Genomic DNA, 23,547 nt, shown 5'->3' with positions numbered 1-23,547 from the left:
CAAATGAAAAGTTATAGTTTATAAACTCTTAAGGCAGAGCACTGGATAGATGTGGACTCATATGACTGATAATTATCCTTTCTTGAAGGTATAAAATTTGCCCATTTTAAGTACATTCTATAAGAAACTCTGTAGGCAGAACTTTTAACTTTTAAAATTACAGGTAGAGAACTCTTGGTTTTATGGAGGCTAAAGATCTGAAAGTACGGTCTTCAGCCTGACCTTATTAGCCTCTGCGAAAGTAAGACTGAAGGAGAGGGTGAGCAGAGCAGTTCTGGTCGGTTTGGATGGTTTGTTACATAGCCCACTTTTCCAGGGAGGCTGGGCGTCATCTCAGTTTTACTCATGAAAAGAGCTTAAATTAGTCTGTTGACATTTTTTTGTTGCCCCCTCTGAGTATATATCTGTAGCTTTGTAATGAAAATCACTGGGAGTTAGAATTTGTACTTTTTAAAAAAGCCTTCATTCTAGAAAGTGAACAGTGCCTTCATCTTATTAAATTCAAAACAAATTATGGAATGACAGTGCTATAACATACCTTTAGTTTTGTGTCTCCACAGTGGACTTTTAGCCTAGGTTTTTAGTTCACTTTTCTCAACTAGAGTTTTGGGGTTTTTTTTTTCTTCAGAGAAAATAGAAGAGAGGGGACAGTGCTCCCTCCCCTGCCCTCTGGCCCCTTTTTTGTCAATTCTGATTTGCCCTAGGGAAGAAAAGTAAACTTTCTTGAAGGTGGATTTCAGATATAGATGAAGTTATCAAACACAAGAGATCTTTCAGTTACATATCCCTAGTACAGGCTTATGGGGAGTGGTAATCAATTATGATAAGATGTAGAATCTTTAAGACGGTTCCTGGCATAGTAAGACCCATGCAGGCGAGAATGTTAGTCACAGATTGGCACCTGTTACCATGTGTGCCATGCTTAGTCACTCAGTCGTGTCTGACTCTTTGCGACCCCATGGACTGTAGCCCTCCAGGCTCTTCTGTCCATGGGGATTCTCCAGGCAAGGATACTGGAGTAGGTTGCCATGCCCTTATCCAGGGGATCTTCCTAACCCAGGGATTGAACCCAGGTCTCCTGCCTTGCAGGTGGATTCTTTACCACCTGAGCCACAGGGAAGCCTGCATGTTCCGTAGATATAATGAAGGGCCAGATGTATAACTCAGGAAGTAGTGTAATGGACAGCTAGGAGAGGGGAAAGAGCGATTTTGTTGCAACACTCCAATTTTATAATTTTAGCTATATATGCGGGAGTGTCTTAGAAATCATATTTAGCTTTTTTGGGGGTGGGGGGATAGGATTCTCTCTGTAGCTGATGAGTTATTGAATAGCTGTAACAAATCAGTGTTCTAACATTTGGGAAGTGACTTGCTTGCTCCCATGAGCTCATGTTTTGCTATGAAAGTGAAATAGTGGTCACTCTGTGGTTTTGAAACCATTTTTGTCAGTGCTCTTGTTGTAGAGCTGGTTCAGCTGTTTCCAGAAATCCCCTCACTGTCACCCCTACTTTCTTCCATTGCTTGATAAAGAGCTGATAAACAACTGAGAAAAAAGACTGTAAAAAGACTATGATAATATCGTGTATTAGAATGATAAATTTTGTACAGTTCACTAATACATTTTAAACCATTTAACTTGATTGGACTAGTTTCTTAGCACGCTTTTTTTAGCTGAAATATTTCTCTGTTTTAGCGTTTTAAAAGTTTGTTGTATGAAATCACGTTTAAAGTGGAGGAGAGGAATTTTAAAAGTCTCTAATAACATAGCTGAATTACTACTTAATGATTCTTTTCTCGCCTCTCACTTTTGGCCCATGATCTCCAATTTTAAAGAAGGGTAGTGGGGTGCTTTTGCCATTTCATACTGTTCATGGGGTTCTCAAGGCAAAAATACTGAAGTGGTTTGCCATTCCCTTCCCCAGTGGACCACGTTTTGTCAGAACTCTCCACCATGACCCATCTATCTTAGGTGGCCCTACACGGCGTGGTCCATAGTTTCACTGAGTTAGACGAGGCTGTGGTCCATGTGATCAGTTTGGTTAGTTTTCTGTGATTGTGATTTTCATTCTGTCTGCCCTCTGATGAATAAGGATAAGAGGCGTATGGAAGCTTCCTGATGGGAGAGACTGACTGAGGGGGAACCTGGGTCTTATTCTGATGGGCAGGGCCATGCTCAGTAAATCTTTAATCCGATTTTCTGTTGATGGGCGGGGCTGTGTTCCCTCCCTGTTGTTTGGCCTGAGGCCAGACTGTTGACCCACGCCTCCACCAGAGACTCCTGTACACTCACAGGCAAGTCTAGATCAGTCTCTTGTGGGGACACTGCTCCTCACATAGGCATGTATATGTGTGAGAGTTGGACCATAAAGAAAGCTGAGTGCCGAAGATTTGATGCTTTTGAACTATGGTGTTGGAGAAGACTCTTGAGAGTCCCTTGGACTGCAAGGAGATTAAACCTGTCAATCCTAAAGGAAATCAACCCTGAATATTCATTGGAAGGATTGATGATGAAGCTGAAACTCTTCCTTTGGCCACCTGATGCGAAGAACTGACTCATTGGAAGAGACCCTGATGCTGGGAAAGATTGAGGGCTGGAGGAGAAGGGGTCAGCAGATTGGTTGGATGGAATTACAGGTTGGATGGCATCACCAACTCAATGGACATGAATTTGAGCAAGCTCCGGGAGTTGGTGATGGACAGGGAGGCCTGGCATGCTGCAGTCCATGGGGTTGCAAAGAGTAGGACATGACTTGAGCCACTGAATTGAACTGGGGTGGTGCTATTTTTACCCTTAATGTAATTTTAAAATTTTAGGAAGCGATTTTCCTAGCAAGATATTTTAATGATTTTCTTCACTGTGTAATTTCTATTACAGAAAGACTTAAAATTTTATTTAAAAAACTTTTTTTTTTAAGAGACTTTCAAGATTTTTGAAATAGTTGCAATTTTTTGTCTGTGTTTCAGGAGGTAATAAAGATCTTTGTTGAAGACAACTTAACCTTCAGTTTACCTATCCAGTTCCGGCAGTCGGTCCTAAGGGAACTCTTTCAGAAAGCTCAACAGGGGTAAGTAAGTGAATTACTTTTTGATTTTTATGTAAGAGTAAGTGTGCATTTCCGACTTATCAAAAATGTCCCTCCAGATTACTTGTATGTCTGTCACGATGCTTTCACTTTATTTTTACTGTATGGAGAATTAACATGGTTAGAGGAGCCACTTTAATTTTCATCTAATTCTTTTTTTTAAAAGTGCTTGGGTAAAAAAATGTACACAGCAGAGTTTGATTCTGTTAGTTTGATTCAGATTAATCTGCGTACCTAAATTATCCCTTGGTAAATTTAAAACTTTCCTGTTTATTTTTTTTCCCCATTGACTTAAGTAATTATTAATGTGCCGGAATATTGTAAAAATCTTACCTCTCAAGAATAAATGGCCCATTCTTGTGATTTAGTTTTATAATATATGCTTTTCTGTTAAAAAATAAATGAGTGTATCTACTTTTGTATTTGACAGAAATGAAGCCCTGGATGAAATCTGTTTTAAAGTCTGTGCCTGTAACACAGTCCGTGATGTATTAGAAGGTAGAACGATTAGTGTTCAATTTAACCAGCTATTTCTTAGACCTAATAAAGAGAAAATAGACTTTCTTCTTGAGGTAAGACATTTTCCCCCCTTTGGTTTATAATTTCGCTTTGGGTTTTCCAGTGGCCTCCTAGCTGCCACGTCTGGAGCCCTCTTCACTGTCTTCGTCCCACTGCCTCTCCGGCTCAGGCAGTGCGGCCGACAGAGCATGCTTGCCCGCCGTGTCTGCTGCTGGAGCTCGCTTCTGCTTCTCCGCCATCACCGGGTTTTCCTTAGTCCTCCATTGACTTCTCCTTTGATCCCCCTTTAATATTTTTCTTTACTAAAGTTTTGTCCTTGGCTCACTCAGCTTCTTTTATTCTTCACCACTTTTATTCTCTTCCAAAACTTCAGTCACCTGCTCACTAAAAACGCTCAGATCATACCTCTTGCCTCTCATGTGAGCTCCATAATTTGTGTTTCTACCGGACCTCTCTCTCTCTGTAATAGTCTTAATGTAATAGACCTTGAGAGAAGTACATAGAATAGAGATAATACCATTTTGTTCCAAAAATACGATATTGCCAATGCTCTTAAAGTCCTTAAGGTGTCTTCCCACAGCCTCTCTGCTCCTCCTTGAGGACATCACTACCCTGCTTTTTTTGTGACAGTATTTCCGCATTTCTCATTACAGTTGTATCCCCTCTGTATGTACCCTTAAAGAATATTCTTAAATTTGCCTGTTTTCACCTCCATATAAATGAAATCATACAAAATAAGTTGTCTTTCAGGGAACATATTTGTGAGATGTTTTATCAAGTTGTATACAGATATAGTTGTTTTTTTTTCCCCGTTGCTGTAAGATGTTACAACATTATATAACCATGCCACAATTTATTTATTCTTATGGTTATGGACATTTGTGTTATTTACAGGTTGGGGTTATTCTGCTGCTTGAACATTCTTGTGCTTATATCCTGGTACACCCACATACCATTTATGTAACATTCCTGGAGAAAGTATATCTGCAATTTTACCATAAAGTTTCAAAGTGTTTCTGCCACTGCATGTATGAGAGTTTTTGTTGGTCGGGATCTTGCTGTCAGATTTCCTGTCTGGGTCATTGTATAACGGTATCTCGTTGAGGTGATTTTATTTACTTACTTGTTGGCTGCATCGGGTCTTTGTTGCTGCGTGGGCTTTCTCTGGTTGTGGCCAGTGGGGTCTACTCTTGATTGCAGTGTGTTCATTGCAGTTCAGCTGCAGTGCAGTTCTAGCCCTGCATTGCGGGGCTTCTCACGGTGGCTTCTCTTTTTGCAGAGCGCAGGCTCTAGATGCACAGGCTCAGTAGTTGTGGGGTGGGAACTTAGCTGCTCTGCAACATGTGGGATCTTCCTGAACCAGGGATTGAACCGCTGGATCACCAGGAAGGCCCCCATTGAGGTTTTAATGTCCTTTTCCTTTCCCTTTATTTTTTGTTTCTTTATTTTATTTTCCTTCCTTTTCCTTTTTTACTGATGAGTTTAACAGCTTTTCATTTATTTTTTTTTGCATATACAGATTTCATCTTTTGAGGTGCCTGTTCCAAGTGATATGCCTCAGTTTTCTGTAGAATTGTCTTTTATTTTTTTTTTTGGCAGGAGTTTTTAATATATCCTGTCCTTTACTAGTTTTAAGTATTGCAAGTATGTTTTCTGAGGTTCACTTTTAACTTTTATTATTTTAAAATTTCTTAATTTTAATATAATAAAATTTATCAGTCTTTCTCATAAAAGAACAGATTAGTGAATTTCTGTGTCTTGCTTAGGAAAGCTTTTCATATCCTGTAGTTGTGAAATTGTCCTGTATTTTATCTTCTAAAACCTCTAGAACTTAGCCTTTTCACATTTCGGTATTTAATCCACCTATGATTGAATTTTGTGTATCATGGGAAGCAGGGGATCTGGTGTCATTTTTTCCCTCACTTGTTTCAGTACCAGTTGTTGAAAGTTTCCTCTTTTTCCTACTGGTGTGTAGTGCTGCCTCCGTTGAGTTCCGAGTGTCATATATACATGCGTGTGTGGGCCTGTCTCTGGGCTATTCTGTAACAGCTTTTCTGTTTGTTTACCCATCCATCACACCCATACCCTGGCTTGGTATCATCTGAAGCACAAACCTTGTTTTCCAAAGTTGTATTGGTTCTGCTTATCTTTTTACATTTTCTTGTAGACAGTAGACTCAGATTGTCAAGTTTCAGAAGTAAGCCTGTTGTATTTTTGTTTGAAATTACATTACACTTAAAAGCCAGTTTGTGAAAAATTAGTAGCATTACCATATTGAGTATCCTAATCCATGAGCTTCTATAGCTCTTGATTTATTTTGGCGCCCTTTAATGTCCTTTTAAAGCTTTATAATTTTTCCATAGAAGTCTTTTTTTTTATGAACTATAATTGAATTTGTATAATTGACTTTGTTTCCAGCTAGTAATATACAATTCACTCATTTAAAGTGTACAATTCAGTGATTTTTAGTATGTTCGTAGAGTTGTGCAGCCATCACCTCAGCCAGTTTGCCAACATTTCATTCCTCTGCCCCTGTAAGAAAACTTCTTAACCATTAGCAATCATTTCTCATTTTCCTCTCAATCCCTGCAACCCCAGGCAACTATTGATCTATTTTTTGTCCCTGTAGATTTGCCTATTCTGGACATGTCATATAAATGAACTCATAACACACACGGTCTTCTGTAACTGACTTCTTTCACTTGGTATTGAAGACATTTCATCCATGTTGGAGTGTCCGTCAGCACTTCATTCCTTTTTATAGGTGAATAGTGTCCTACTGAATGGATACACTTACTCTTCAGTGTCTGTTTTGAGTGTCCATTCATCACTTGATGGACGTTAGTGTTGTTTCTACTTTTTGGCTCTTGTGAATAGTACTGCTGTACACATTATATAATTTAGCTTTTGTGTCAGCATATTAGAGAATATTGACAATTTGTTGAGGTTAGGATCTTTTATACTAATAATTTTTTGACTTCTTGTAAATAATATGTGGGTCGCCTAACCTAATAAATTCACAATGATATTTAAATAATAATATTTTTAGATGACTAATATTTTCATAGCTAAGTTGCTCTTTGTTTTCATTATTTTTTAAACTTTGGTTACCTCCTTAACCATTGGTTCTGTGTTCTTTAGCTATTATCGATCCTTCTTTTCAGCTATCCAAGATGAGTCTTCTCACTTTTCTGACAGGAACTACTGATTCTTAACTTTATCACTCCATTTAATTTGGGTCCATACTTTGTAAATTTCAGCAGGACTTGTTCATATGCTAAATAGATTATTCTTTACTGCATAATTCATAAGGTTATTCTTTACCTGCAGTTCTTGAAATGGTCACATTCCACTCCCTCTTCCCATAATGCATTCTTATTCTTTGGTCTCATTTCTTAAATTTCTTAACCAAATCTGTGACTGATCCATGTCTGAAAGGACAATTTGATTGTTTTTAAATCTAAACTTTAAAACTGTAGTATAATTATTTTGAAGTACCCATATTCAAATAAAAATTGTTCAAATTCCTAGGTTTGTTCAAGATCAATAAATTTAGAAAAAGCTTCAGATACTTTGAAAGGAAACATGGCTGCTTTTTTGAAGTAAGTACCTTTCTTTTCTTCTTTTTCTTAATTTTGAGCTTAGGTCTGTGAGAAGAATATCTTTTATTCCGTATCATTTTACATTTACCTTGCCTGTCTTTGTATAACCAGGTAGTAATTGGTAGTTGAGAACACTTACAGTTTAAATTTGTGTAGCCACGTAAAACTTAGGATTCTTGCTCTTACCCTCTTTGTATGTTGTAGCAGTGAAATTATAACTTAGATGAGGACCAAAGAGAAATTTTAAAAACTGTTCAAATTATTGTTGTGCAGTTACTGAATAGTGGCTTTTAAACAGCTTATTAATAAAAATTGGTTATATGATTTTTTTCCCCAAACTAAAATTATACACTTCTTTGTTTTATAATATTTCTTACTGATCTAGGAATGTGTGTCTGGGTTTGGAAGACCTGCAGTATGTTTTCATGATTTCTTCACACGAGCTTTTCATCACATTACTGAAAGATGAAGAACGAAAGCTACTTGTTGATCAGATGAGGAAGAGGTCCCCTAGAATCAATCTGTGCATTAAACCCGTAACTTCATTTTATGATATCCCAGGTTAGATTTCCGAGCTCAAATTTTGGCATATTTTGTTCCTCAGGATATTTGAGGCTATCTTCTTAATTTTTTTTCTATTTACACTAGAGCTGGTAACTAATAGCAAACCTGTCTTTTGAGGTCATATATTTCTGTAAGCAGTTAAGTTTTGGGAGTCTGCTGAGTATGGTTAATGGAGATGTAGGCCTGGATACATAAAAGAGTTTAGCTGTGGAAATAGATCTGCTGCTGTGTTCTTGAAGGTATAAACCAAGAGGGAAGAGGAGGGGTTACAAGCAAAAAACGGGGCAGGCTTGCATGCATTTCAGCCTTTATATCACTGTCTGCTGGCTAAACATTCAGCTTTGGCAACATGCCATTTTTGCCTTATTTATTTGATTATTTCTTCCATTGTTTTCTCTTATTTTATAAATGTAATAAAATATAGTGCTGCTTATTAATAAATACAAGCTTCAACACTTCAATATGCAGGGGAGACAGAATTCAGTTGACTGAACTTGTAGCTACTTTGGACCTCACTAGATTTAAGCTGCTTTGACTCAGTCGTAAAGGAAAAGAGTAATATTACCACAGATAAAATGCTGGCAATGCATTATTGAAGACTGTATCTGAAAGTTGAATTGTAATGAGGAATTTTAGTGATCAATTCTTGGCTCTCTGGGAAGGCAATGCCTCCAACCTTCTTATTCTCTCCCTTCGAAAAACATTCTTAATGTTTACTACTCAGAACATTTTAGAAGTGCTTTTAACACAGGATGTTCAAAAATAAATCAGATTTTTACATATATCCCACATAATTCTTTCCATGTAAAGTTACTGATTTTTATTGGTTTATATTTTCATTACCTTTATTTGATAAATGAAAACATAATACAAGTTGTGTTAGGCTTTTTATATGAGAGTAAAGTTAAAATATAGTTTGCATTAAGTTGGATAAATCAGTTTTCAAGATGAGAGAGACTTTTAACTTCTAATATTTATAAACAGGCACAGTTTCTGTCAGTAAATTACCATTCTCATGTTTTTATGATTATGAATGAGTAACGAATGAATAACGTATCAAATAGTTATTAAATGAAAATCTCTTCTTCCTTTCTTAGCCTCAGCAAGTGTCAACATTGGCCAGTTGGAACATCAGCTGATACTGTCAGTGGATCCATGGAGGATTCGACAGATTTTAATTGAATTACATGGTATGACTTCAGAGCGTGAATTCTGGACAGTGTCTAATAAGGTAAGAAACTTCTGTTGAGAACAGATAAGAAAATTACCCTTGTTTTCTGATGTAATGTAATAGAAGAGCTGTTCCTTGAGCTTTTTGGGAATAAGAAGCCCTTTTATTTGTTAATAATTCATCAGTAACGTGAAAGACCTTCACACGACATTGTATTTTGAACATCTGTTGACAGAGAAAATGTGAAATAGGTTAAAAAAGATATTAAATCAATAACAACTAAAAATGAGTTAAAAAAATAAAAATGAGTTTATATTTCATTTGTTATGGCATCTACATGCATTTTCAGTATAGCTGTAAATATGTGTATTAGGTATGATATTTGTGCAGTCTGTAGCTAACACTTGCCCTACAGAGTATTTTTGGTTTAGTTTTTTCATGTCCTCTCTAAGTCTGAAGCCTGCAGGTTAGAATCACCTCATTAAAACTTCTTTATAGAACATTTTTAGCTTTAGATATTTTTAAAAATTCCCCCCTCACCCCCCAAAAAATGCCAAGATAATGTTTCTGAAGTTGTCTAAGTTTTCCTGCATGGAAACTGCAAATGAAATAGCTTTTTAAACATTCAGTGGAATGTAACTAGAGATACAAGGGAACTAGTTCACAGATGCAGGTAAAGTATAATAATACGGGGAATTTGCCTTTAGCACGTGCATCTTATTTGTTAGGTGTGGTCGTAGTGCATCCATGCTGTTGTGTCCCAGCTCTTTGCAACCCCATGGACTACAGCCCGCCAGGCTCTTATGTCCATGGGATTTTCCGGGCAAGAATATTGGAGTGGGTTGCCATTTCCTTCTCCAGGGGATCTTCCTGACCCAGGGATTGAACCCAGGTCTCCACCATTGCAGGAGGATTCTTTACTTGCTGAGCCACTAGGGAAGCCCCTATAATAATATGAATGTGTTTCTAATATAGCTAGCTGCACACTCCCTCACTACTGAATGTGATAAAAAGCAGCTAGAAATTGATGTATATTCTGTGGGATTTGAACTTACAAGTGACGTGAAATGAAAAATTGGTCTCAATCTTAGTTGGGCTTCTGTAGCATTGAAATCATTATTTGTGTTCATTTGTATGGATAAGGAAGTGTACAGCATAAAAGTTATGAGCCAGAGTTCTGGTACTAAGTACCCGAGTGTGAATCCCAGTGCTATACTTAAGTAGCTGTATAGTCTTCAGCAAGTTATTAACTTCTGTGTGCCTCCATTTTCTCATCTGTGAAATGGAGATATAATACCTATTTAATAATAACTTGTGAGTTATTGTGAGGATTGTATGGATTAATAGATATTAAACTCCTAGATTTTTTTCTTTATTTCTGTAGGCTATCCTTCAGAAAGTTCCAATCCATTTAACTATTTATTACTAGGTTATTATAGTGAATATGTTCATCTTGATTAGCAGTTCGTTGCGGCTATCATTGTCCTTTCTCTTTAAAAATGACCTTTGAATACTTTTATTAAATGGGGTTGACTGTTACTGAAGGATTGTTATCTAGATTTGGCTTTGTGTGTGTGTGTTTATGTATTTTTATTTCTTCTAGTGGGAATTACCTCTTGTCTATAGTAGTGTCATCCTGGGAATTAAAGACAATTTAACAAGAGATTTGGTTTACATTCTAATGGCCAAAGGTCTACACTGCAGTACTGTTAAGGTGAGTAAATGTATACATTGACCTCTGGTTAAGAATATGCTTTATTAATTTAGGATGAAACCAGGAATCAGGATCAGTTTTATTTTTCTGATCTTAAAATCGTCATTGTAGGTGTGAAAGGATATCTGAAAAGGCATTTTGGTTTATTCTTTTCCCTTTATCCTCATAACTGTACAAAAATGGTCTTGGACATATGGCTTCTTCTCTATTTCTTTTAAAAAATTAGACAACATGAATAGTTCTTATTTGTATTTAGTATTACGTTAGTGGAGAAGGCAATGGCACCCCAATCCAGTACTCTTGCCTGGAAAATACCATAGACAGAGGAGCCTGGTAGGCTGCAGTCCATGGGGTCGCTAAGAGTCGGACACGACTGAGCGACTTCACTCTCACTTTTCAGTTTCATGCATTGGAGAAGGAAATGGCAACCCACTCCAGTGTTCTTGCCTGGAGAATCCCAGGGACAGGGGAGCCTGGTGGGCTGCCGTCTCTGGGGTTGCACAGAGTCGGACACAACTGAAGTGACTTAGCTGAAGCAGCAGTAGCATTACGTTAGTAAAAGATTGTATTTCAAGCTAAAAACAAAGATCCTTAATATCACTTCTGTAGATTTTACATAAGGAATTTGTAATCTATTGGGAAGTAGTCTGGGCTGGAAATACAGATTTGGGAATCATCATAGATCACGCTAGGAGGATACACTAGGATGTCTAGCATTGCGTCCAAGAAACAGTGGCATGGAAGAGTATAGTATGCGAACCAGACTCGTGGAGTCATGATAGCTAAAGGGGATAGAGGATGTCAGGTAGAGGGAATGGACAGTACTAGGCTGTAGCCCCGAAGTCCAGTTAGGTAACTGGAAGGTACTCAGTAGAGTGTGCCATTAGAAGTTCTTTATTTAGTAAGAGCCATTTCTTCTTCATGACATGAGGGATAGAAGCCAGATGATAAGAGCATGTGGAAAGAGAGAGAATAAGCGATGGCTGTGTTTTGGAAAAATTAGAAGGAGATGTGTAGGAAAGGGCTTAGATCATATCCTATTTGTTTTATTTATTAGTCAGTTATATAGGCTAATAGGGTTGTGTGCAGAATTTTAGAATGTGGAACCTTGTGGAAGGGGGTAAGATCTAATTCTGACTGTCTTAGGTGAAGGGTATTTAATCATGGAATTTTATACCTGTATAATACGTTTATTGTATGTAACATTTATATAAACCTTTTAGTTTTGTTATAGTTTATGTAAAACTTCTCTAGTAATACAGCATGCATATTATACTGATTGTTTATTGAATGTTTTTTAAAAATTACAGGGAATTCCCTGGAGGTCCAGTGGTTTGGACTTATGCTTCCATTGTAGGAGGCATGCGTTTGATGCCTGGTCAGGAAGATCCCCTGGAGAAGGAAATGGCAACCCACTCCAGAATTCTTGACTGGCAAATCCCATGGACAGAGGAGCCTGGTGGGCTATAGTCCACAGGGTCGAAAGAGTTGGATATGACTTAGTAACTAAACCACCGTATATATCCGTACCACCACCACGGAGAACTAAGATCCCACATGCCACGTGGTGAAGCCAAAAAATATATGTATATAAAAGTATTAAATATTTATTGGAATAAGTAATGCAGAGATGATAAGTAAAAAGGTGATAATCTAGCCTCACTCCTCGAGATAACCAGTGTTCACTGTTTAAATTAATTCTTCGCTTTGTTCTGTACTTATAAAGACATTTTTCTCACTTCAGAGGAAAGGTGATTCAGACCATTCTGCTATTCTTTTTATAGGACTTTTCCCATGCTAAACAGCTATTTGCTGCTTGTTTGGAGTTGGTGACAGAATTCTCACCAAAACTTCGTCAGGTCATGCTGAATGAGATGCTGCTTTTGGATATTTATACGCATGAAGCTGGAACAGGGCAGTCAGGAGAGAGACCTCCTTCTGATCTTATTAGTAGGGTGCGAGGATATCTGGAAATGAGGCTTCCTGGTAAGACACTTTCACAAAGCCAAATTTCAGGACTTTAGTACTCAAGTAACTATGGGGAAGATTCTAAAAGAACATTTACAGGACTTTTTAACCATCAATGAAAAAATTAATTTTCTTTTAGAACAATTCAGATGTGGAGTTCACTCGAGAACATTGGGGGAGGTATAGAAAACTGTTCTAGGAGTGCTATATATTAGTACCGAAAACATATTTGTTACAGTTCTGCCGATGAGATGTTTGAAATCAGGGGGTCTACAGGGCCATGCTTCCTTTGAAGGCTGTTGCTCCTCTGTAGTCTCAAGTGGCTCCCAGCAGCCTTTGGCATTCCTGGGCTTGCGGCTGCATCATTCGTCTTTGTCTCTTTCACGTGGCCTTCTCGTGTGTGTGTGTGTGTGTGTGTGTGTGTGTGGCATTTTGTGGCCTTCTCGTGTATATGTCCGTCCGTGTCCTCATCCCTGTCCCTACCTGTCTTCTCGTAATGGCACCAGTCACTGGATTTAGGGTCTGCCCCGATACAATGTGACTTGCACATTTTAACTAACACATCTTCAAAGACCTAGTTTCTGAGTACGATCACCATCTGAGGTTTCATATGGACATAAATTCTGAGGGGACACCTTTCAGCGCACTATAGAAATTATATTGCAGTTTTAAGATATTCTGTTAGAAGAATCAAAATGTCCTTGAAGCTGCATGTTGAAGGTTTATTTCCTCATTGCTGCCATAGACAGCCCTCAAAATGATTGCCAGTGGGTCAGAAACTCACTTGTGCTCACTTTGGGAACAGGTTTGGCCGGTCCAAAAATGTCTTAGGAAAAGGGGCTTAAATAAGAATTATCATCTGTGTTACATATAATCTTGCTTAGTTAAGTAAAATTAAGTTTCTTAATTTTGCATATTTTAATAATAATTAGAGCATTTCACAGAGAAGGCAGTGGCACCCTACTCCAGTACTCTTGCCTGGAAAATCCCATGGATGGAGGAGCCTGGAAGGCTGCAGTCCATGGGGTCGCTGAGGGCTGGACACAACTGAGCGACTTCACTTTCACTCTTTACTTTCATGCATTGGAGAAGGAAATGGCAACCCACTCCAGTGTTATTGCCTGGAGAATCCCAGGGACGGGGGAGCCTGGTGGGCTGCCGTCTATGGGGTCGCACCGAGTCGGACACAACTGAAGTGACTTAGCAGCTTAGCAGAGCATTTCAATCATACTGTACACATTTAATACTATACACAGTAAAATTTATGTTGTAGAAGTAAGTATCAGGGAAGGTGCTAATAATGTGTCCAAACCAATGGCTGCTGGTTTTCTGGAGCCTTTTGAATTAATTGTTAGTAACATTGTGTTTTCTTAAAGACATTACGACTTTTAGCACTCTAGAGGTAGAATTCCTTTGAGTTTTAATATGTCAGTGCCCTTCAGTATCTTAATAAGAATTGATTTAATTAATATGTACTGTCAACAGAGTGTTTTCTTTTTAAAGGTTGAAGATTGGTTTTGTCATATGTAATTTCTCTGAAATGAAAAGCAAAAACAGTTTTTAAAATCCTAACATCTATTGAGTGCTGCTAACTATATGTCTGACATTGTTCTAAGAACTTAGTAGATAACTGATTTAGTCCTCACGGCATCTCTATGATGTAGCTGCTTCTTTAATTATCCCTGTTTTGTAAATCAAGAAACGAAGGTTAAAGAGTTTGGCCATGAAGTAAGAGACAAAACTGTGTTTTGAACTCATCAGTCCAACTTCACCCTATGCTTTTACTCTTGGAATCATTGGCAATGCCTTCATATAATTACAGTCTCTTGGTACTACCTTGTTGTCATTTGAATAGTTTGGGGTCACATACTTTTCCTTCCCTTCATCCTTCCTTCCTTCCCTCCCTTGATTTATTGAATGTTCATCTGTTTTTCCCATACTTTGTGTTGTAAACAGTGTTGGAAATGAGAAGGGAAAGGGTGTACTGTTAGGAAGAATTGATCCCCACTCTAGATGCTAATTCTTCTCTAAGAACGATTGTGGACCCTCTAATGAGAAGTGCCCAGTGAAGACAGGAAGCCTTGGAGCCAGATGCTGTCTGGCTTTCCTTTGGCACAGTGTGTAGTGCGCAATGCACAGTGGGACGCTGTGCACGGGATATTAAATTTACTTGTGTCGTCATTCCTTCTTTAAGAAGATAATGCAAAGAGTGTATTCTTATTTAATTTTTCTGTGTTCCTATGCCTCTTTTTTGTCGTTTCCAGTTGCTTTTTTGGAATAAAGTGAGGTATTAAACTAATAGCCACAGGTACAGACTTTTTAGAAAGACTGAAAAATCTAGCTGTCCCCATTTTAAGTGTCAACGTTGTTATTTAGTATTCAGTGGGTTTCTTTTCCTCTTTCTTGAAATACATTAAAACCTGACTATTATATACTTTGAGCTATAAAAATTCAGTTGTATTTAATATTATATATTTCAAAGGAAATAATTGTCAAACAATCCTGACTGACTTTTTTCCTCATATATTTATTTAAAATTGTTGCTGGTATAATATTTTTTGAGTAAATGATTTGTGTCATGAATATTTATCATGCTTTACTCAGAAAAACTATTAAAAATGAAAAATATTAGTTTAGACTTACTGCAGGTTTTACACATAGTTTACCTGTTTCTGCACTCTAAATATGCTAGCAGGTTATACTGTACCATCATATATTTGTTTTGTTTGTATGGTTATTCTCCACACATTTAAATTATAAATTTGTAGAGGCTAGATACCAACACCTACACTTCTACAGTAGAGTATTAGGCATCTTAAGGTGTTAGTGGAGAATTTTGTTGATTAGTTGACAGTGGAAACTGTGGCAGTCTATTATTGGAAAATATTAGACTTTCTAGAAGAAAAGTATAAAATGTTAGTGTTTTTCTATTTTTTTTCATCTGTAACTGTTGTTTTTCATTTACTCAACTGGAATCTGAGCACCTATTTGCTTTTTTCTTTTAATGTTATGGTAGTAATTTTAACTACTTTCTTCTTTGCTTTTTAGATATTCCTTTTCGCCAAGTTATTTCTGAGGAGTGTGTGGCTTTTATGTTAAACTGGAGGGAAAATGAATACCTTACTCTGCAAGTTCCTGCATTTCTACTCCAGAGTAATCCGTTTGTGAAGGTAATTCATGTTTAATCTAAATAAAAGAATTATTAGGGTGGGATTATTGGACCAGTTTCTTTAGATTTGTACTCCTTAGGGAACTTACCTAGTTTCTAAGTTTGAATATAAGTGTGGACAAATATATTGGTTTGCAGGTAAGAGTATAGTTTTTGATAATTAAGGCACTTGAGTTTGCCCTCTCTTAATATTTTTTTTCTAGTAACATATAGTTATGAAAATGTAAGCAAAAATTATTTCGTTAACAGACAACATTTTGGTATAATCCTAAACTAGTGAGAAGTTAATTAGTTTTTCTTGATTGATGTAGTCAGACCCTGCCTTTAGCTCTGGAGTACCTGGGGTAGAACTGAGGGAGCCGCCAGGGATGAACTGTGCCCATTTCCACGTGAGCACCTTCAGTGCAGTTCAGTCGCTCAGTCGTGTCCGACTCTTTGCGACCCCATGAATCGCAGCACGCCAGGCCTCCCTGTCCATCACCAACTCCCGGAGTTCACTCAGACCTCATGTCCATCGAGTCGGTGATGCCATCCAGCCATCTCATCCTCTGTCATCCCCTTCTCCTCCTGCCCCCAATCCCTCCCAGCATCAGGGTCTTTTCCAATGAGTTAACTCTTCGCATGAGGTGGCCAAAGTACTGGAGTTTCAGCTTTAGCATCACTCCTTCCAATGAACACCCAGGACTGATCTCCTTTAGGATGGACTGGTTGGATCTCCTTGCAGTCCAAGGGACTCTCAAGAGTCTTCTCCAACACCACAGTTCATAAGCATCAATTCTTCGGCTCTCAGCTTTCTTCACAGTCCAACTCTCACATCCATACGTGACCACAGGAAAAACCATAGCCTTGACTAGATGGACCTTTGTTGGCAAAGTAACGTCTCTGTTTTTGGATATGCTATCTAGATTGGTCATAACTTTCCTTCCAAGGAGTAAGCGTCTTTTAATTTCATGGCTGCAGTCACCACCTGCAGTGATTTTGGAGCCCCCAAAATAGTCTGACACTGTTTCCACTGATTCCCCATCTATTTCCCATGATGTGATGGGACCATATGCCATGATCTTCGTTTTCTGAATGTTGAGCTTTAAGCCAACTTTTTCACTCTCCTCTTTCACTTTCATCAAGAGGCTTTTTAGTTCCTCTTCACTTTCTGCCATAAGGGTGGTGTCATCTGGATATCTGAGGTTATTGATATTTCTCCCTGCAGTCTTGATTCCAGCTTGTGCTTCTTCCAGCCCAGCGTTTCTCATGATGTACTCTGCATAGAAGTTAAATAAGCAGGGTGACAATATACAGCCTTAACGTACTCCTTACCCTTCCTCAAAGCCTGTTAAACTCTCTTAAGTTGATGCCTGATTCTTATTAGTGTGCTTGCAAGGTCACTTTAGTTGTATCTGACTCTTTGTGACCCCATGGACTGTAGCCTGCCAGGCTCCTCTGTCCATGGGGATCCTCCAGGCAAGAATACTGGAGTGGGTTGCCTTGCCCTCCTCCAAGGGATCTTCCCGATCCAGGGATAGAACCTGAGTCTCTTATGTCTCCTGCATTGGCAGGTGGATTCTTTACCACTGGAAGCCCCCTTATTAGTGCGCATGTTTGGTATTAGTAATTATTTCCATGTGAAAGAATTCATTCAGTGAATTGATGGTATGTTGTTTATTTATTTTTTTTCTTAATTGCATCTCTCCTGTACCACTGAAAATACTTCTCTGTGCAGAGAACTTGAAAAATACGAAAAAAAAAAAAAAAATACGGAGATGTTTTCCCTAAGAAAACAAATCTTTCATTTGTTAATACTGTGTTTGCCCTGAAGAAGCAGTGAGCTTTTCTCCCTTTCTGGTCTTAGAGTTTAAAAAGAAGAAGTTTCATGATTTAAGACTTTATGTATGCATTTCATCCCAAGTTTCTTTATTCTTTTGTAAAAATGCTTATTTATTTATCTTTGTTGCTGCCCTTGGGATTTCTCTGGTTATGATGATTGGGGGCTTCTCATCGTGGTGGCTTCTCTTGCTGCAGAGCACAGGTTCTAGGGCGCACAGCTTCCGTAATTGCAGCTTGTGGGCTTAGGTGCCCTGCGGCACGTGGGATCTTCCCTGACCGGGGATCGTACCTGTATCCCCTACATTGCAAGGCAGATTCTTAACTTCTGGACCACCAGGGACGCCCTTATTCTTTTCTTAATGCTTGTATTACCTTTTGTTGTTCTTATCTGCCCTCATCTCATCTTTGGTACATAGTCCCTTAAATTGATGGCTGTCTGGGAACCTTGCAAGATTTTTACATTTGTCTTCGGTTATTTGTTTCTTCCTTCTTATTTCATGTATGTCTTTTGAAAAACAGTTCATTTTATTTCAGCTCTTTGGAGGGTTACTGATTTTTTTGGTTTTCCCTCCTTTTTTGTTTTCTTTCTGATTGTTCATAAAAATATATTGTTGTCCGTGAATTATCCTTCTCTTTGTAATTTCAGACTTTGGATTATACCTGTGTTTTCAGTCAGTTTTGTGAGATGGGAGTTCCTCATATTTAGGGAATTTTTCTGATTATGCCCAGCAGTCCCTTAGGCTTTAGTAAGCCCTCATGTGAGACCATTTTGTTTCATGATGGTCATGTCCACTGAGAATGGTGGCTTGGTATTAAGATGGTGCTGTAGCTTCTCTTTTTATTCATCTTAGCAGTGAATTCGGTGGAGCCGTGCACCAGAGAGGTTGGCTGCGTGTTTGAGGGCCCGCAGTGCAGAAGGCTGTGCTGTCGGTTACCTAACCCTGGGCTCGGTTAGCCCCTGCTTCCTGCACTTCCCCCCATCTGTCTGCAGAGGAGGAAGGGTAAGGGGTGACCTTGCTGCAGGGCCACTCAGGCGTCCCATTGTCTCATCTGGGTTAGGGTTTTGCGTGCCTTCTTCCTTAGCTGTCCCCTTGTTCCCTTGTTAGCATAGAGGAGAAAGTAGAGAAAGAAGTCTAGAGTGTGGGATGTGTATTAAAAATTATACAGTGTAGAGCACCTTTCAGACTTTGAATTTCATGTGGAATATTAATACACATGCATAGGGAAGAGTCTGGAAGGCTATTAATAGTCATTATCCCTGGGTAATGAAACAGTAAGTGGTTTAAATCGATTTTATTTTCCATTCTGTTATGTATTTTATTTCTTTAAATACCTGCTTATCACAAAAAGGAAAGAAGCTCTTAAGCATGTGACTAAAGACCTTTCGAAATAGTAAAAACTGTCCAGCCTCCCTCGCAGATCAGGGTGGGGGTAGTGTAGTCTAGGAAAATGGACAGCGTTGATGGGCACTTGGATTATCGGAGGCTGGCTGGTGGGAGGAGGAGGAGAGGTTGGTGCTCACTTAGGTCGCAGTGGTGCAGGACAAAGGCCTGGCTTGGGCCGAGCCCGCCAGCCTCTTCAGGTGCGGGAGCCTCTCCTTCCTGGCCTGCCCTCCAGCCTGTCCGCGGTGCCAGCGCGCTCCCAGCCCGTCCTCACGGCGCTTTCTCACGCTCCTGCACTTCTGCCGGGGTGTGTGCTGTGTGTGTTCGTTCTGGATCCTTCTCCACCTCAGGTCCTGAAGGCTGCCTTTGTTCAGACCGGTCCCTTTCAGTAATCTGTGCTTCCTTAATTCTGCCTCCTCACATCAGCAGTAGTTACATCCCCAGTGGCTCCCATTTTCCTTAGAGAAAAGTTGCTCTAAATCTTGTTCCTCTGTTCTGCCAACTTCAGTGTCTATATTTTTTCCTCATTTTTTTCATTAAAAAAATGTGTGGGTGTGAGTGAAATTTAACCACCATTTTAATCTCATCTCTGGGCTTTTATAGTTAACACTGTCATGTATATATTCCATTACAGGCTTTTTTTTTTTTTTTCAAGTGGGATCATAGTAAGTGTATTTAGCAACTTTTTCCCCCCACTTAATAGCATGTCTCTTTGCCTTGTTTCACTTTTATCCTCATTAGACTATGCTGTTTTTGTTCTCCTTAGACTGGTTGTTTAGAAACAAGATTTGTAATGTGGTGGAACCAGAGGATCCTCTTCCCAGATCTGATTCAGATCTGTCAGTGGACAGCGAGCTCTGAATCCCCCAGTGGTCAGATAGAGGCCAGCATCAAATACTGTGCTTCCTCTGTGCGGCCAGCTTCGATCTTTGTTCAGATGTTCTCAGGAATAGAAATGGCATGTATGACATTACAGATTATCTTCTGTGTGTTTTCTGTTTTTCATGTTATAGCTTGGACAGCTTTTAGCAGCTACATGCAAAGAACTTCCAGGCCCTAAAGAAAGTAGACGGACTGCTAAAGACCTTTGGGAAGTTGTGGTTCAGATCTGTAGTGTGTCCAGTCAACACAAACGAGGAAATGATGGCAGAGTTAGTTTAATAAAGCAGAGGGAATCTACATTAGGTATAATGTATCGGTATGTTTCTATCAGTTTATTTTTTAAGTTATTTATACTATTTTGTACTGTTCTAAGAACGTCTGTCATTATCCTTGTGTATCATAAAAATGGACAATGTAAGAATTCTCTGGTGCTGATCTGGGATGGACTTGTCTAATAGCACCAACTTAGGAAATACCTGTGTATTTCCTATCAACAGTGTCTGGTTGGATAGTACTGAAGATGTCACATGTAATTAAAACAGGAAAGACATTTTATTAGGTTAGTATAACAATAGAATATTATACTCTTTTATACATATAGAACTGAAAAGTTAGGACTGGAACTTCACCTAGAATTTACTTTCTTGTTTTTATTTTGAATTTCTGGTATTAAATGTATATACAAAAATTTGTGTCTTTGTAGGAGTGAACTGCTTTCTTTCCTCAAAAGATTAAGGGTAAGTTTCGTAAAAGTGGGTCTAACTACTATTGCTGATTTCTGAGGATATGATAAAAAAAATTATTGAGTGTTAAAGTGCTGATTATTTAAGTAATCTGTTAATGTGCTTTTTATCTTTGGTGATCATTTTTTTTGAGGATGGGATAGTCTGAATGGAGAAGTTTATTTTGCACTTACCATACTCTGTTTTAGTGAGTACAGTAGGTGTTTTTAAATTATAAAGAAGTCTTCATAATAGGGCTAGGTATCTGAATCCTAACTTTAATTCTTTTGATAGGATTAATATCGTATTTGTTTATTGGACATAGATTCCACTCTTTAAATTCTATTCTGTAAACAGCTATGCCACACAGCTTGTGGGATCTTAGTTCTCCCACCAGGGATCAAACCCGTGTTCCCTGCAGTGGAAGCATGGAGTCTTAACCACTGAACACCAGGAAAGTCCCTGAATATTAGTTTGAGGAATAAAAAGGCAGTTGTTTTTAGAGGTAGCTGGAAGTACTAGTGGGAAGGAGTTCTTTTAATTCAATTTCAAAAGACGTGGGAGGACAGACACCTAAATTTGGTCATTTTTGTGTTAATTGTGTGTTGTGATTTCTTTCATGAGATTAAAAATAATGTTAATCTCTAGGGTACTCCTAACTAAAGCAGGTGATAACTTTCAAAGGGGTAAGAATCTTTTGAAGGAAAGTACTTGGTATCCTTGAGGCTGATAGAGAAATATTAAGATATATATAATATTTAAGGATTCTTTGTTTTCTTTCTCATAGGAACCATTGGTTTTGACTATTATTTTGTCACTCTTTGTGAAACTTCACAACGTCCGGGTCAGTATTTTCATAATTTCATCTAAAAAAATTTTTGAAAGAAAGTTCTTTTTAAATCACACTCTTTTTTTTCTTTTTTTTTAAATAAGGAGGACATTGTGAATGATATTACAGCTGAACATATTTCTATCTGGCCATCCTCTATCCCCAAGTAAGAAGTATTATAGCTTACATTTTATTAAATTGTTTTATATATATATATATATATAAACTATCCTGACTGATATAGATAAACCTGAATAATTTGATTAAAAGACTGCAATTTGTTGCGACTCTGTAGCCAACTTCATATTTCTCTATTACAGTAATGATCTTCCTAGAAATTATGCATCAGGCATAACTAAGAGCTGAAGTGTACTAGCCTTAGATTGAATCAGTGGCACCCACTCCAGTACTCTTGCCTGGAAAATCCCATGGACGGAGGAGCCTGGTAGGCTGCAGTCCATGGGGTCACTTAAGAGTCGGACACAACTGAGCGACTTCACTTTCACTCTTCACTTTCATGCATTGGAGAAGGAAATGGCAACCCACTCCAGTGTTCTTGCCTGGAGAATCCCATGGACGGGGGAGCCTGGTGGGCTGCCGTCTATGTGGTCCCACAGAGTTAGGCGCTGAAGCGACGCAGCAGACAGTCTCAGTAATCCTGATTTCTTGTCAGTGGTGGAATTAGAAAATGGAGGCTAATAAAAGGATGACGTTCTACCTGGCTTTTCTAATACTGATTGTCAGAGGTCCCCAATTCTTTTTCGTTACCTTAAGAAATTCTTTAATTACTTTAAGAACTCTTCTCTCTTCCTTTTATCACCTGGGAACCACAGTAAGAGGCGGACAACTAAGGGGAGAAGACAGTGTTCTTCCTTTTGTGGAAGAAGAAACCGTTTACATTTTTCTCTTCCCACAGATGCCAGCTTCTTACTTAGGAGAGTCCATTTGTTTCCTCACATAAATGACTCTTCTTTTCTCCCCTAGCCCCTAGTCATCTTTGTGCCTGAAGGGCAGGCACAGAAATCTAGGCATATTTTATTGCTCTTAATAAAGGCATCTCTGAAGAAGAAAAGATTGTAGTAAGTGGGTAAACAGTCTCAGAGATGGGAAGCTCTCTCGGACAGGGATTTTGGAGGACCCCAAGTGGTGAGTGACCCTTGCCTCCACTTACAAGGCTTGGTTCCCAAAGCAGCACCGTGCTTCCTGAAGCGAATAACTGCAGATATTTTTATGTAAAATTTGTAAAATAGCAGTCCATTAATCAGGTAGAGATCATTCTGCTTTTTTTTTTTGACTATGCTGAGTCTTCATTGCGGTGCACAGGCTTTCTCCAGTGGTGAGGGGGCTCTGGTTGCAGAGTGTGTGCTCCAGAGCCCCGGGCTCACCAATTGTGGCGTGGAGGCTTAGTTATGCTGTGGTATGTGGGATCTTAGTTCCCCAACCAGGGATCGAACCCGTGTCCCCTGCTTTGGGGCGCTGGGGAAATCCCCGTTTGCCTTTGGTTATAATAAGTCTTAGGTGTTACTTCTTCAGCCTAAGTTTAGATTATAAAGTACTGATTGATTTTTTTCAGTGTGTGTTTATAAATGAGGCAGTGGTTTGTCATAGAGGTTCCAAGCCAGACTCAGAGAGCTTGAGGCCCAGCCTGTCCACTTACCAGGTCTCCTGCAACCCAGATCTCCTGCATTGCAGGCAGATTCTTTACCATCTGAGCCACCAAGGAAGCCCTTAACTTATTTAAATAATCATAAATAAATTAGTTGTAGGCTTCCCTGGTGGCTCAGCAGTAAGGAATGTACCTGCAATGCAGGAGCTACAGGAGACACAGGTTCGACTCCTGGGTTGGGAAGATCCTCTGGAGGAGGGCATGGCAATCCACTCCAGTAATCTTGCCTGGAGAATCCCATGGACTGAGGAGCTTGGCAGGCTCAGTCCGTATGGTCACAAAGAGTCGGACATGACTGAAGTGACTTAGCACAGGGAGTTCCCTGGTGATCCAGTGGTTAAGAATCTGCCAGCCAGTGCACGGGGACAAGGTTCAGGAAGGTTCCTTGGTCCCGGAAGATCCCGCATGCCAAGGGCAACTAAGCCGGTGTGCCAAAACTACTGAGCCTGCGAGCT

General features: G+C 39.0%; 1 protein-coding gene across 1 annotated transcript in view; it reads left to right on the top strand.

Moving 5' to 3' along the window:
- Positions 1 to 23,547, top strand: part of INTS8 (integrator complex subunit 8) — a 45,930-nt gene that overhangs the window by 12,613 nt on the left and 9,770 nt on the right. The window contains exons 9-20 of the mRNA XM_061439333.1: positions 2,965 to 3,065; positions 3,514 to 3,655; positions 7,134 to 7,204; positions 7,590 to 7,765; positions 8,866 to 8,999; positions 10,543 to 10,653; positions 12,438 to 12,639; positions 15,670 to 15,791; positions 20,007 to 20,191; positions 20,579 to 20,612; positions 21,385 to 21,441; positions 21,531 to 21,592. Of these exons, the coding sequence (XP_061295317.1) occupies positions 2,965 to 3,065; positions 3,514 to 3,655; positions 7,134 to 7,204; positions 7,590 to 7,765; positions 8,866 to 8,999; positions 10,543 to 10,653; positions 12,438 to 12,639; positions 15,670 to 15,791; positions 20,007 to 20,191; positions 20,579 to 20,612; positions 21,385 to 21,441; positions 21,531 to 21,592 (1,397 nt within the window). The remainder of the gene's footprint in view (positions 1 to 2,964; positions 3,066 to 3,513; positions 3,656 to 7,133; positions 7,205 to 7,589; positions 7,766 to 8,865; positions 9,000 to 10,542; positions 10,654 to 12,437; positions 12,640 to 15,669; positions 15,792 to 20,006; positions 20,192 to 20,578; positions 20,613 to 21,384; positions 21,442 to 21,530; positions 21,593 to 23,547) is intronic.

The sequence above is a fragment of the Bos javanicus genome, chromosome 14 (genome assembly GCF_032452875.1).
Source record: "Bos javanicus breed banteng chromosome 14, ARS-OSU_banteng_1.0, whole genome shotgun sequence".
NCBI classification, from domain to species: domain Eukaryota; kingdom Metazoa; phylum Chordata; class Mammalia; order Artiodactyla; family Bovidae; genus Bos; species Bos javanicus.
This window is presented reverse-complemented; position numbering and strand designations above follow the sequence as displayed.